Source organism: Callithrix jacchus, chromosome 11, assembly GCF_049354715.1.
Source record: "Callithrix jacchus isolate 240 chromosome 11, calJac240_pri, whole genome shotgun sequence".
NCBI classification, from domain to species: domain Eukaryota; kingdom Metazoa; phylum Chordata; class Mammalia; order Primates; family Cebidae; genus Callithrix; species Callithrix jacchus.
Window position 1 is genome coordinate 29,611,063 of NC_133512.1, and position 15,890 is coordinate 29,626,952.

General features: G+C 41.2%; 1 protein-coding gene across 7 annotated transcripts in view; it reads right to left on the reverse strand.

Moving 5' to 3' along the window:
* CREB5 (cAMP responsive element binding protein 5) overlaps positions 1 to 15,890 on the reverse strand; it is a 416,669-nt gene that overhangs the window by 322,641 nt on the left and 78,138 nt on the right. For all 7 annotated transcript variants that reach the window (XM_017975230.4, XM_078342509.1, XM_035253540.3 and 4 more), the window contains 2 exons: positions 14,207 to 14,278; positions 7,893 to 7,986 (listed from right to left, as the gene is read on the reverse strand). In XM_017975230.4, coding sequence (XP_017830719.1) covers positions 7,893 to 7,986; positions 14,207 to 14,260 — 148 coding nt within the window. In that variant the 5' untranslated portion in view covers positions 14,261 to 14,278. The remainder of the gene's footprint in view (positions 1 to 7,892; positions 7,987 to 14,206; positions 14,279 to 15,890) is intronic.

Consider the following 15,890-nt stretch of genomic DNA (forward strand, 5'->3'; position numbering starts at 1 on the left):
ACCCTGCTTTTGTTTAAGTGGCCGGTTTACACTTTTCCTCCAGGCAATTACAGCTGATATTTCACTCTTAATCTCAGTCTGGTTCTCTGTTTACACCCAATCTTAATGAAAGTGAGTGGTTGCTTATAGATACCACCTGCATTCTCATACACCAGGAAAACAAAGGCTCTCCCTCCACACAGTTACCCTAGCAAACCCCACTGCAACCTTTAACAGCCGTAGCCCTTGCTGGCTCCCTTGGCATTTGGATGCAAAGCCCCAGTCCCCTTAGCACACTTTCCTACCTTTTCAGTTTACACTTTCAGTTCTGTCGCAGCCAAGGACCTTTTTCTTCTGTGGTTCTTCTTCTTACATCTGCCTTCCTACCGACTGGACAGGCACTTGTACCCTAGTTTCCCTAATTCCCAAAATTCAGTTTGCCAACGGAGTAGAAAGCCTCCCTGTTCCCCTTGTGGTCCCGACATGACACAAATGGATCATTGGATTGATCACTTACTTGTAGGGCTAGAAATTACTATTGCATTCGGCACAGGCATAGCAGGCCTACGACTTCCATCGTCACCTCCCGTAGCCTCTCTAATGATTCCCCTGCTAGCAGTGCAGAATTAACCCAATCACTATCCCTTCTTCAAGCTCAAGTAAATTCCCTGGCTGCAGCTGTCCTCCAAAACCGCAGAGGTCCTCATTTACTGACTGCTGAAAAAGGAGGTCTTTGCCTATTCCTCAGTGAAGAATGTTGTTTTTCTGTAAACTAGTCCGGTCTCACATATGATGCCATCAATAAATTAAAAGATAGCACCCAAAAGCTCGCTAATCAGGCAAATGGCTACTCTGGAGCTGCCTGGACTGGCCAGACACTCTCTAACTGGGAGTCATGACTTCTTCCAGTCCTTAGTCCTCTGATACCCATTTTTCTCATTGGACCATGTGTTTTCTGATTAATTTCTCAATTCCTACAAAACTGTATACAAGTGATAACCAGTCAGTCAATACAACAAATCCTCCTTCTAACAACCCCACAGTATCACCCTGCCCCGAGATCTCCCAGCAGTCTCAATTCTTTCCCGTTTTTAGGTTTCTGGCCTCAGTCTGCCCGCACCCAGGTTGCCTGCAACCATGTTGCTCACACAAAGCCTGTTTGGGGGTCTCTTCATTCACAGTGAGCATTTTAACATTTTCCTTTTTTTTTTTTTTTGAGACAAAGTTTTGCTCTGTCACCCAGGCTGGAGTACAGTGGATGATCTCAGTTCACTGCAACCTCTGTTTCCCAGGATCAAGCCATTCTTGTGCCTCAACCTCCCCAGTAGCTGGGATTACAGGCACCTGACACTATTATCTAGGTATTTTTTCTATTTTTTTTTTTTCCTTTCTTTATGAGATGGGGTTTTGCTCTTGTTGCCAAGGCTGGGAGTGCAATGGCACTATCTCAGCTCACTGAAACCTCTGCCTCCTGGGTTCAAATGATTCTCCTGCCTCAGCCTCCCAAGTAACTGGAATTATAGGCATGCACCACCACACCCGGCTAATTTTGTATTTTTTTTTTTTTTTTTTTTTTTTTTAGTAGCGATGGGGTTTCTCCATGTTGATTAGGGTGGTCTTGAACTCCTGATCTCAGGTGATCTGCCCACCTCGGCCTGCCAAAGTGCTGGAATTACAGGTGTGAGCCACCACACTCAGACAATTTTTCTATTTTTAGTAGAAATGGGTGACAGAGTTTGGTCATGCTGGCCAGGCTGGTCTTGAACTCCTGGTCTCAAGTGATCTACCTGCCTCAGCCTCTCAAAGTGCTAGGATTACAGGCCTGAGCCACCCCTCCCGGTGGTCATATTTTCTGTCTTGTGGTCTAGGAAGCAGAGAAAGCCAGCCTGCAGTGAAAGAGAAGTAAGGAGGAAGGAGGATACTCAAAAACGATCAGAGACTGGGAACAGAAAATGCACCCTGGGGTGTCGAGTTCCTAGTTTTAGTTAATTCCAGAAACCCAGCTGCATTCCTGTCCTCGCAGGGCATGGCCACGCATCCTTTTCTTTTCTTTTTTTTTTTTTTTTTTTGAGACAGAGTTTCGCTCTTGTTACCCAGACTGGAGTGTAATAGCGCGATCTCGGTTCACCGCTACCTCCGCCTTCTGGGTTCAAGCAATTCTCCTGCCTCAGCCTCCCGAGTAGCTGGGACTAAAGGCGCCCACCACCATGCCCAGCTAATTTTTGTATTTTTAGTAGAGACGGGGTTTCACCATGTTGACCAGGATGGTCTGGATCTCTTGACCTCGTGATCCACCCCCTCGGCCTCCCAAAGTGCTGGGATTACAGGCGCGAGCTGCCTGTTAGCCTGAGTTTCGCTTCCTTGCAGTTCAAGAAATGTGGTCTCAATCACCACCTTATCACTTCCTCCATCTCCAAACTATACTTCCCTTTCTCAGCCCATTATTTTCCTCAACTTGAACTTCCTCTTTTCCTTTGTTTTCTTCCAGTTCCCTGCAGAAAATTAACAAGTATCCTGCCCCCTCCTCCCCCACATACACACAAAAGAATTTGGAGTGAGATATGCCATCTTCCCTCTGGCTTCCCTCTTAACACGCACAGGGATTATTAGGTAGACTCTTCTAGCAAAGAACCGTGAGCAATGGATTTGGGTTCCCTGACAGGATGATCATGATTAGCCTCTGGGGAAAAGTGTTTTACTTCCCTGAATGATTTCCTTCCCTTCTCCACCATCAGAATTAGGTTTAGAGCCTGGAACTAGAGATAGGCCCTGATATTAGACCTAATCTAGGGACACAGTTGTGTTCTGAAGGACTATATTGTCATTTATGTCAGATGCTCCCTATTAAATGGTGAGTGCTGAGAATCTGATGAATGAGGGAAGATGGAATGAAGAAGACAGTCTTTCCTGCCTCTCTTCAGTGTCAGCTCAAGATACAGTCAACCGTGCCACAATTGGTCTTGTGGTCTTACCCACATCCAGTCCCACCACATTCAGAGGTCAGGGAGAAAGGACCTCCGAGCCTAAGGTGCCCAGAGGCCTTTCCTGCTGGCCACTTGCTATGACATTGTCATGTTTTCTCTTCATTATAGCACTTGTTGTTGATACTTATTTACTTATCCAGGGTTTTTTTTGTTATTTATTATCTCCCTTCGCCTGTACCCCACTTGAGTAGTAAGTTTCATGAAAGAGACCTCACCTGTCTTGTTCAATGCAGCAATTAACATACATTGCAGGCACTCAAGGAGTGTTTGCTGCATGAATGAATACTTGTCAGCAGAAGGGCAACTTCAGCCCCTCTTCCTACACCTTGACTGGTGCCTGTCCTAACTTCCCTCCAGGCACAGACCAGTTGCCTGTAGCATTAGTTGAGCCATGACATCGTAGGTAGGCTACCTAGCCATCAAAAGAAACACAGTTCCGCGTGTCTTTCTTACACCTCCCACCTGAGCTGTCAATTGGGTTTTACCTCGAGGGAAAGATCCACAGCACTCTTGAACTTCATGTTCCCCTCCCCGTCCAGGCAACAAAATCTATCATCCTTTAGGTCACACGCACAAACACATGTGAGCACATAAGAGGACACATATGCACACACAGCCCTACCTGGAAGGGCTGTTTCAATCTCTCTCCACAGTAAAGGCTGAACTTGCTGGTATCAAGATTTACAGTGGTGTTGGAGAAAAAGGCATGTGCTCCATTTGAGTTTTTGTTTCAATAGGAATTCTCATTTGGAATATTTGGAATATTATTTGTTTGTTCAGCAATAAGGTTGTGCTTTGATTCTCATTCTGGGTCTTTCTTTTCCTACACAGAACCCAGGAACTCTATAAAGAAGTCAGGGTAGGGACATTTACCAAGACAAGATTTGAAATTCCCAGGTACGTACCCAAAGTACTGCTGAAATAGACTCAGACACCACCCTCTTTACCTCTACACTGACATTTGATCATGATTTTCAAACCAAGCATTGCATCACATAATAGGTGGTAACTGTGAAAGTGCATTGTCCTCTACATTTCCTCACCTCAAACTCAGCACTCAAAACCCTTCTACATCACAACTTCCATTACTAGGAAATTATTGTTCTTCACAATGAGAACAGCTGAAGGGAAAGACTCACATCCATCATCACATTAGGACTCTAGAAATGCATCATGTGTGTGTACATGTTAGTTATTTACTCATTTTTTTTTTTTTTTTTTTTTGAGACAGAGTCTTGCTCTGTCACCCACACTGGAGTGCAGTGGTGCGATCTCTGCTCACTGCAACATCCGCCTCCCAGGTTCAAGCGATTCTCCTGCCTCAGCCTCCTGAGTAGCTGAGATTACAGGTGCCTGCCACCATGCCCAGCTAATTTTTGTATTTTTAGTAGAGACAGGATTTCACCATGTTGGCCAGGCTGGTCTGGAACTCCTGACCTCAGGTGATCCACCCACCTTAGCCTCCCAAAGTGCTGGGATTACAGGCATGAGCCACCATGCCCAGCCAGTTTCTCTCTCTCTCTCTCTCTCTCTCTCTCTCTCTCAATCTCTCTCATGTATTTACGTGGTATTAGAATACTTTGTTTTCTTAAAAGATAGATCGAACTCACACTAAAGACTTCTGGTCCTGGAAAACAAACATGCTCATTAAAATTTTATTTACCTTATAATATTTTGTTGCCTATCATGAAGATGAATGATTGTATATAACTTGAAATATAGTAACAATAATTATAAAAATGATATAACTTAAAACATCAAGGCAAAAATCTTCAAGTTCATCCTAGGCCATTTTTTCAAGCAATATTCAATTACACATTTTATTTCAGATGAGTTGAGGCTTGTCATATTTTAAGAAGACAAAATATGATAGATATTTATATCTTGACTTTTGTCTTTTTTCTTGCAAAAGCCTGACTTTTGTCTTTTTTCTTGCAAAAAAAAAAACCAATTCTTAAACTCTTAAGATATTAAAACTCATCATGGACAGTATGACAAAATACAATTACAAACTAATTTGGTCTATGAACATAGTTTTAATAAAAGTATACTCAGAAGCTTTTGATAAATCAAATTTAAATAAGCAACAGTCAAGTAAAATCGTGTCATATATGTAATCATAATCCAATATGCCACAATTACCATTATGGAAAATGAATCTTGAGAAAAATAAACACTAAAGTATTTCCTGGGGAAAACAATTTAAAATAACCAAGTAAAACTAACTACACAATAGCCTATTCTAATTCAGGATGGATTGTTGGTATATTACAATCAACGTTGGTATATTACACAGAGTTCCCTAAGTGCAAAGAAATTGAACCAGACTGGATAGCTCTGCATTCCCTTCCAGTAAGAAAATTCTATGAAACTAAGAACATGCAAAGTGTGTAGCAAGTTTTAAAAGTTAGCACTTCATTTCATTCAGGGTATTAAATGGCCTCACACCAACCGCAACGTAAACCATGAGAAAGCAAAAGAGAAAATGTCAATATCTCACTCATGCTATTTTTCCTCCTATTTATTTATCTCTTCATTTTCTCATTCCAAATATGACATAATAAAAATTACAGTTACTTTTCTCCAAATAGTTTTCCACCTGGCACTGCCAATGATTGGCAGGAACAGCCTCAAATTTATAAGGATCCGGTACAAACAATTGCAAAGCTGCAAGAGATTAACCAAAAAAAACCCCGCTGAAGCACTATACAGAGGAATGCTTCTTTGGAGTGTTCGCACATCTTCAGCTGCTCTTTTTCAGACCTTCAGATGCTCTGGTACTTAAACTATAGTTGTAATCTCTCTACATAATCATCATTCCCTGAACTCACCTCCCACTCCTCTACCACCAGGCAGCCTATTTGAGGAATCCGATTTGGGAAAAATAAAGAGAGAATTTTTGAATGTATTGGGAACTGCAGGGTCTACAGCCTTGCTACTTGTGTATCTATGCTCACTGATGAACCATTAAGTTATACTACAAGTGACTCTATAGAACATAATGGATAAAAAACAAAAGAGTAGGCCATTTCTCCTAATCCTTCTAGGCTGTTATAATTCTTACGAATTTGAGTTTCTGCATCTCTGCTTGCAGACTTAAAGACAAAACAAGTTTTAAACAGCAAGCTCAACAACAGAGGCTGAGGGGTGGTGCGTGGAGGGTGAAGAGAAGGGCACAGGCTGCCTTTGAACTTGGAGTCTTCCAAGCCAGAGCACATTGGCACTGTCAACAAATCACTGGATGTGTGGATGGCTCTGACACCAGGAGTACTGGGAGAATCTGACAATGTCTATAAAGTGGCAAAGTCTGATGATGCAGTAGCTATGCGCAGGTCAGTGGGTTAGTACTGGGGATCAAGGGCCCTCATCTTTTCCCTGCGGTCTGAGACTGGGACGGAAGCTCCATCACCTGGGCCCTTCCTTCTCTATCAGTAACAGTGGGTTACAATACCCTGTCTGACAAAAGTCTTAGAGGATTTATTGGTAATTGTGATATCCTGTATCTGTAACCCAGAACTAAAAACAAAATAAAAATTTTAAATAGAATTATAAAAATCATGGTAATAAAGTACTTATAAAATTAAAGTAACATAGAAACACTAAATCACATGAGCCAGGCCTGGCAGGACAGTTTGTTTCTCTTCTAATATGTTTAAAACATATCCATAGGTGTGCTAAGAAGAGACGGGCTAAGGTGAAATTTTTCTAGTCTTGAAGAGTAACAAGAAACTATCTGATTATCCTGGTAGGGTCTATGCGACACTTTTCCTTACATTCTTTCATTGAATCTTCATAATAAGCCTTTGAAGTAGGCTTGGCAGATACAATCATTCCTAGTTTTGGGGGGAAAAAAACGGAAGCCCACAAAGTTTCAATAACTAGCTCCAGGTCATGGGCAGGTGGGGCGAAGCCCGGGGTAGAGCTCAGGTTCCTCACTCCCGCCCCTGCACTTTTTCTAATTTACCATAATACTTCTCAAAAGAAGAACTCACAGTGAGCTGATGGCTTCTTGGTATTATTTATTTCTGTTCACATTTGCTGAGTACTTGCTGTTTCCCTACATTCTCTCATTTCACCTCCCACATAGGAGGCAGGTACTATTTCCTAAGGACACCTTCACTGACCATCTCAATCCAGAAAGAGGAGCTCCTTCTACCAAAGTTGCATAGCACCTTTTCCTTAAAATACTCCTTTGATACATATTATGGAGGATCCTTTCTTTTAGCTAAGTTTTCACATGCATGCTATATAGTGATAGCCTTGAAGACAGGAAGCATTTCCCATGGCTCACCGAACAGTGTGGTGTACATAGATGCCAATTAACATTTGTTGTTGGAGTGTGATTACAGGTTTGTTTTTTTTTTTTTTTTTTTTTTTTGAGACAGAGTCTTGCTCTGTTGCCCAGGCTGGAGCACAGTGGCGCAATCTTGGATCACTGCAACCTCCACTTTCCGGATTCAAGCAATTCTTGTGCCTTAGCCTCCCAAGTAGCTGGGATTACAGGTGCATGCCACCACTACCAACTAATTTTTTTATTTTTTGTAGAGATGGGGTTTCACCATATTGTCCAGGCTGGTCTCGCTCAAACTCCCATCCTCAAGTGATCCTCCCACCTTAGCCTCCCAAAGTGCTGGGATTATAGGTGTGAGCCACAGCACCCAGCCAGGTACATGGTTTTTAAAACACTGATTTTTAAACAACTTATATAGAGCCAAGTTGCATAGTAATACATATTTCACATTCTAGAAAGTGAGAAGTCACCGCTCTTCTATCATTTGGATGAATATTACCATATTATATTTCTGCTGTACCTTAGAAACGTGTATTTTCAGGTGCACAATTTACAGTGGGACTTGCCTACGAAAAGAACAAGTATCTTGCATGAAACAGATCTGATCACCCAAAGCTTCTTTGCCTGATGCTCCTTACCTGATAACATGTTGTCTGTTTTTATTGAAGGAAACTTCAAAGTCATTTCATGCTTGTGCCTGTGAATCATCAGATGGTCCTCTGTTGGGAAGCGCTGTCAGACAAATAAAAAAGGGGAAGGGGAGAAGAGCCATTCAGTTTTATAAAACATATTTACCATTATTGAGAGAAAGACTTATTCAGCATTGCAAACATGACAGGCAAAACAAACAAAAAACAGCTCCGAAAAAGTGTGAAAGCTTGAGTAAGTGAAGTCGCAAGCTTTTTTACGCAAGCAAATGTGCTGGGATGTTCCTTTCAATTACACCCAAATATATACATCATAATTTCCATTACAGTTGACCAAAGGGGTTAACTACAATTGCAGAAAAATCTGTACTAATAATAAGCAGAAAATTTTTGCCTTCTATGCCTTCCCTGGGAACTTTTATGAAAGGACTCTACTTCTTAGATAGTCCCTGGGTATAACCAACTATGCTGACTAATCAGTAACCTCTATATTTCTTTAGGAGCTATGGGTTTGCACTTTAAACTTTGTGTTTAAAGAATAAAACAGCAAGAGGTAAACGAACAACACTGAAGGTATTAAAATAACAAATATACAAAAAATAAGTAAGCTGTGCCCTAATGCCTACCTAATTAGGCAGCATCTTTAAACAAATAAAAGTGTTTAAATGAATGCTTATTTGTGGTCATGAAGAATAATAATGGCAACATGACAAGTTAAAATTTTTCCATTTCTCCTTATACATATGAGAAAACCATGTCCAAAACATGAAAGTGAATTTAGACCTGAGTAGTACTGGAATTTCACAAAATCATTTGGAGCTTTTCAAAAGTAGTTAATGTTTAACATAATAGTGTAAAATTAAGGCTGAGGTATGATAAGTATGCTAGACATTATCCATGGATTAACCAAAAGTAGGAGAAATGCATGATGAAAGAAAAGAATCTTGATTCATGTCAGACTTTGGGAAAGAATTAGTTGCCATGCCTAATTATTTGACGTATGTATCTACAAATGTATACTGTGATATTTGCACAGTACATTTCCATTTATGAAGACCTTGCCCACCTATTATCTGATATTTTTTAATTATACATATGATTTTAGAGTAACATGAGAAATTATTTTTAGTATTCTATATTCTGTACAATGTTAACAAATCAATGCTTATTTTTAATTTTCAGGGAATGATGTTATAACTGTCAGAAATGCTGCTCCCAAATGTCTTCGGCTGTCTGACTTCTTGTCACATGGTGGGACTGAATTTTCTGGCCTTCTTGTGGTTGGTGAAGCCATGGGACTACTTCTGCCCATTGAGTAAGGAATGAAAGTGACATGTCACCCAGAGGCCAGCCTCTAATTTCCAGTGTAAGACGCTCTAGCATTCTGCCTTCCCCTTCGTTTTAACATGGCAACTAGCAATATCAGAAACAGTGGCTACTCAATCATCCTAAATCTCTGAGGCATTATGAAGAGCATTTCTGAATTCTAAGGCATTATGAAGAACTTCCTGCCAATCTGCAATAGAAATGTATCCTTGGGGAATAGAAATAAGCCTTTCTTGCTCTAAGCCATTGAAGCTTTGGTGGAATTTGTTATTGTAGCAGATCCTAGCCTATTCTGCCTCAGACTGTTATGTTTGTAGTAACTGAACTTAGCAGAAGATCTGCTTTATCAACGTCAAGTGAAAATACAACAGCGGATGATATATTCTGCTGAACATTTCCAAAACTTCAACAATTTAGAAAATCTTTCAGAGCTTCCTGATTTCTCAGGATAGTCAATATCAGTTTCAATTACCTTTGTTTACTAGTGTAAAAATGTTTTCTGCAAATGGCGTAGATCTGCGTTCATGAGAATGGAGAAATTCCCTGAGCTGAATTATACGAAGTATTCTCAAAGTAGTTCTTTGCATACGTATCACTTATTTACTTGTCATTTATATAATACTAATATAAATTAGAGAGCACTGGCTTTTGCAAAACATGGTAAGTATGCCAGATTTCTGAATACACAGAAGTTTGCTTTATATGATGCAATTTTTGCTACTGGTTCATCCATTCTCTTGGTCTTCTATAACACTGTATAATGACTGCACCAAGAACGTAGACTACCACATGTGACTTAGAGACTGAGTTGCCTAGTCTATCAAACAACTAATTACAATTTTTGTTTTATATATATATATATATATCCAAAATATACTCTAAAATATTGTATTTTATATGTACACTGTATTTTAAATATATATTTTGTATATACAAAAATACACATGTGTATTTTTTTAATTTCTATAAGCCATTTTTGACTTTGTAAAATAATAGCCTAAAGTAGGATATGAACCAGAATACTTCTCAAATAACAATAATTTCCATAGTACCACATATTAACTATAATTATTTTCCAGGTCAGATAATGCAGGGCATTGTGATTTTTTTTAATTCAGCAGGAAAATAGCAGCAAATTATAAATAACCAAAATATACAGTCTGCAACAGGTATACAGCTGAGAAAGGCCACCAGAATTCAGAACGTAGTTAATTCAGAAAACAAAGAGAGAGTGAAATTAATATTGAGCTCTATGAGATTACAAAGAACAAGAGAAACTCCTCCTTCTGCGAAAACATAAAAAAACTCCCACATTGCCAGGTGTGGTGGCTCATGCCCATAATCCCAGCACTTTGGAGGCCGAGGCAGGTAGATCACCTAAGGTCAGGAGTTCGAGACTAGCCAGGCCAACATGGCAAAACCCCATCTCTACTAAAAATACAAAAATTAGCCAGGTGTGGTGGCACATGCCTGCAATCCTAGCTACTCAGGAGGCTGAGGCAGGAGAACCCAGGAAGCAGAGGTTGCAGTGAGCCCAGGTCGTGCCATTGCACTCCAGCCTGGGTGACAAGAGCAAAACACCGTCTCAAAAAAAAAAAAAAAAAAAAAAAAAACCTCTCACATATTATAAGTCATTCCCAATAGAGCTAAGTTTCTTTCCCACGAGGGAAAAGGAGAAAAAAATCCTTTCTGTGCCCCCAGCACAGTGCAAGCACTGATAACTTGTATTTACTCCCCCTTCCAGTTCTCAATCATCCTGTCTTCTCCATACAGGTTCCCAGGCTGTGGGAGGTCCCTAAAGTAAATCCCGTGGCCACGACAACTGGCTTCACTGTGAGTTTCTAATACTCCAGTGACTACTGGGTGACTGCTATGTTTTCTCACTTCTAACACCTCTTCCATTGAAAGATGCACATATTTTTATAACAGCTTGTCAAGGAAAAAAATACACTTCCACTTTAAATGAAGACATCGAGTTTTAGAAGCATCTTTACATTTAAATCTGAAGCGGGGGAAGCTTAGAATTGTTCCTTAAAAATCAAGACACTTTGTCAATCCCCATTTCCACATCTGTCCAACCATTTCCTCAGTCCCACTCAGCCTTCTCTAGGAAATGACCTACTCCTTCACCAAGAAGTTCAAGGTCATTCAAAATGGACTCCCTTCAACCTTTATTAAACACCTCTACTTCAGCATGTTCATGTTACTTCCTTGATACTCTTTCCAGCCCCTCCTTTCTCAGAGGAATTAGCATTCCCACTCCTCTCCAGGTTCGTTCACACCCCTTATCTTCTGGGAATTAGCCCTGTAAACCACCATGCTCACTCCTTCTGTCTCACTGATTTCTTGTCCTTGACAAACTCCAGCTTGGCTATCCTTTAATTTTTTAAAAAAAAGCTGTTTCCTTCTCAGGCTACCATTATATCACTCCGCTTCCCGTCACTGCCTAGTGCTCTTGAAAGAGTTCTCTATGCTTGCCACCTCCGCTTCCTCACCACCCACTCACTCATTAATCCCTTGCAGTTTGGCCTCCGCCCCTGCTCCCCTCTCATGGGTTGCCTGCGAGCACCTAGCTGCCAAAGCCAACAGCCTCTGCCCAGTCTCTAAACGCGCCTGACACCGGTGACCACACGTCTGTGGCATTCATTTCTTTCTACCCTGCCTGTCACCAAAAAGAAGGAAAGATGGCTTAGAGCAATACATTAAAATAGTTTGGGAGAATATGGGTTAGAAGTAGACGACCCCCTAAAAGAAGGAATCTGAAAGAAAGGGAGGCTAAAGCCAACTTGCAAATCAGAGGGCAGTCATTCTCAACCAGGGGCAATCTGGGCCCCCGGGGGACATTTGGCAATGTCTGGAAACATTTTTGGTCATCACAACTGGGGAATGCTTCTGGGATCTAGTGGGTAGAGGCCAGGGATGCTGCTGGCATCCTACAACGCAAAGGACAGCTACCCAAGGCATAGAATTATCCAGCTCCCAAATATTAATGGTGCCAAGCTTGGAAAATGCTGCCATACAGTCCAATACCTAATGTCCAGCTCTCTTCTCTCTGACCTATCTAAATATTAGATATGGCTTACAGCTCCTTCCTTGAAACACTCTTCTCTACTGTCCTACAGAACCCCGGACGTTACTGGGAATCCTAACTCACCCTGCACCCTCTTTTGCCTTTGCTGTGTCTCCGGCATCCAATTAAATGCCCCATCCTTAGCGGAGCCTGCCATTTACCTCCCAAGTAGTTAATCCCTGTATGATACTCTTCAAGGAGGTCTATGGTCTTCCTTCATAGAAAATTGCAATTGACTAATGAACTGATTTGAAGATCATGTGATTATAGACTTGATTCCTGAACTAGAAGCTCCGTGAGGACATGGACACATGTATCTTGTGACTACTATTTCCCCAGAGCAATCAGATTGCCTGGTACATAGTAGGCTCCCAAAAAGTATGTTGAGAGACTTGAGTTGAATCAAACTTAATGTCACATTTTCACCACCAAAGCAAAGCAAACCGCTCAAATTATCTGATTCCCTTTGGCTCTCAAGACTTCCCTTTAAAGAAGCTGAATGGGAATCAGTTCTACCTTGGGAATTAAGTTTTAACTTAGTTACCCTAGTAACTTAGTGAAGTGACACTCTGCATCCACAAAGAAGAGTCCCAGTCTAGCAGCATTTTTACCAGTCCCTTGTCATTCTGTTTTTTCTTAATGTTTTCTACTGCAAAATCATCTCCAAACCAGTTTGCTTCAAAATCATTTTTTTCACTGCTTTTCTTATTTATAAGTTGAAAATAGACATTGACACAAAGCCCCTGGTGAAATTTCTAGAACCTTAGCAAAGGACTCTGGTCGTTCAGTCAGTGATTGATAACACCAGCAATAATGTCTTGTATTTCTACGGCCTCTTCCCTCCAAAAGGCTCCCATAATCCTCCACAAACTCCATGGAGAGATGAATAAGAAGGGTCCTCAATGGGCATCAGCTCTCACCTGACTGCTAGGCATTGCTCTACATGCTACTGCCAATCCCACCACATGAACAGGCAGGAGAGTCAGGGAAAGAGTGTAACCAGCCGCATCTGAAAGATGCCTGTGCTCTAGGTTCCAAACTTGCCCTATATCCCACAAAATGAAGATCTAGGTATGAGAGCAAGCATGTGTAGGCATTTTCCAATTACTACAATGTGGAGATATTCAAAGCATCAAGAGTAGAAAAAGTCACTGTCACGTTTTAAAGGTAAAGTGAAAAACTCTGATTTTAGGTGATGACTGTTTCTAATTTCTTTCAAAGAGGTAGATTCCAATAAAATAATAGTAGCAGCAGCAGCAACAATAGTAACAACAGTGGACAATAATTGAGCTCTTATTGTGTACAGACCCTATACTAAACACTCTACCCACAGTATCTCATCAAATTCTCACACTAATTCCACTTGATGGAAGTCATCAGAGGCTAAAAGAGATTTAATGCAACACAGCAGGACAATTTCCCCTCTTAAAGTTTAGCTGCATAGGAAAACTGTAGGCTCTAGAAGAGTTATAGGGAGTTTGGGGGTTTTTTTACTCAAATTAGAAAACAAAACAAAATAAAATTTAACCTAGGATGTTAAGCTATTTCATCAGTAACCTCAAAGCCCAGCCAGGATTCAAGTGGCTTTTGTAAAGGTAAGCACTCTCCTTCCCTCTTTCTGAAATGATGGCCCTGCATATTTGATGGGCAGGATACATCTGGTAAGGGCGGAAACGTCCAACATTGTTACCTTTCAGGGGATGTGAGGGAAGTAGTTGGAACTATTCAAAACAGAATATAATGATGGCAATGAAGATGATCATGATCATGATACTGATGGGAAGGAGGACTTTGGTGGTGTCTTGGTAAAGAAGGAAAGCCCAGGGTGGGCATGATTGCCGGGTGAGAGTTGCTTCCCTTTCAGAAAGTAGGCTCTGCATGTCAGAGCACGGAGGATCTGCACACTCACCTGGGAGCAGCCTGGGGCACTGCAGACAAACGGCCTCTCCTGCTCCAAATTCATCTTGGATTCCTCATAAATCTGAAGGATCAGAGGGAAAGGGGGGAAGGAAAACAGAAATCCATGAATATCTTGAATACCTTCTGCTTCTATCTGAGCAATGTGAGAGGCCATCACTCAGAGCCCCCTTTCTATACCAATACCCAAATTAGACAAGCAGAACATTAACATGAATGAGCACACGCCCTGCTTGGCTGTAGTTGTTCAGGCTCACCTAGGCTGGGCCCCTACTGACGTTTCTTGGGTGCATATTGACTGTACTTTGAAGAAACCTGCTATGGAGTGTTCACAGCAGAAATCCTACCTGTGGAAAACCCAGGTGGGTGCTATTGCCAGGAAAGACCACACCTGTGCAGGAAGATTCTCAGGCAAAGTGCACCCTGACCCTTGTTCACTCCTGCTGAAAGCTTTCGGGATTCGCTACTTAGGATAGCAAGAGAGGTGGCAATCGCTGGGTAATTGCCAGTGTGAAATGCCAACCCTGAGCAACAGGTGAAATGAGACACCTACCACCACCCCAGCAAGCTTCAGCATTCCCAGGGGACTGCAAAGTAGCGGTGGCGCCAGTTTAGCAAGTGATTCTGGCCGCAAATGTGGTTCTCAATTCCCTCTCATCTCAGGCGTTTGATGTGCCTCAACTAAAGTTATCCAAGTTATGCAGGAGTAAATAGAAATCCAAAAATGGCAAAAACATTATGTTGGCTATTTTGTTAATTTGGCTTTATAAGCTGATTTGAAATTAACATTAGATTAAGGTTGCTGCCCTCTGATCCAAATACATCATCTGGAATACCATAGCTTTCAGGAAAAAAACTTCATACTATAATCAGATAGGTGGGGCCTGATGGCTCATGCCTGTAATCCCAGCACTTTGGAATGCCAGGGCAGGCAGATTACTAATGTAATCTAATCTGAGGCAGGTGGATTACTAACGTAATCTTCACTGAGGTCAGGAGTTTTAGACCAGCCTGGCCAACATGGTGAAACCGTGTCTCTACCCAAAACACAAAAATTAGCCAGGCATGGTGGCACATGCCTGTAATCCTAGCTATTTGCGAGGCTGAGACAGGAGAATAACTTGAACCTGGGAGATGGGAGGTTGCAGTGAGCTGAGATCACACCACTGCACTCCAGCCTGGGTGACACAGCAAGATGCCATCTCAAAAATAAAAATCAGACCTATGTTAAATTATACTTTGTCTTTTCTTATGTAGCCGTTCAGTTTTCTTTTTTCTTTTTTTTTGCAATAAAAACAGAGACAAAGTCTTGCTATATTGCCCAGGCTGGTCTTGAACTCCTGAACTCAAACAATCCTCTCACCATGGCCTCTCAAAGTGCTGGGATTACAAGCATGAGCCACCACACCCTTCTGTATTTCAGTTCTAAGGTGCATACATTAGGCAAAAATTGAATGTAGTCAAAATTATCTTTGCAAATCCTCCCAAAAGTCTATGTAAGTATAGCATACATGGTTTTGTGGTTACCAATCCACACAGTAACATATATCCATATATACATATACACATATGTGTATATATACACATACATATATATGTAAATTATAGGAGCAACTATGCAAATTTAAGTCACACAACTTAAATAATATTTTATATCATATCCCCCCCCTTTTTTG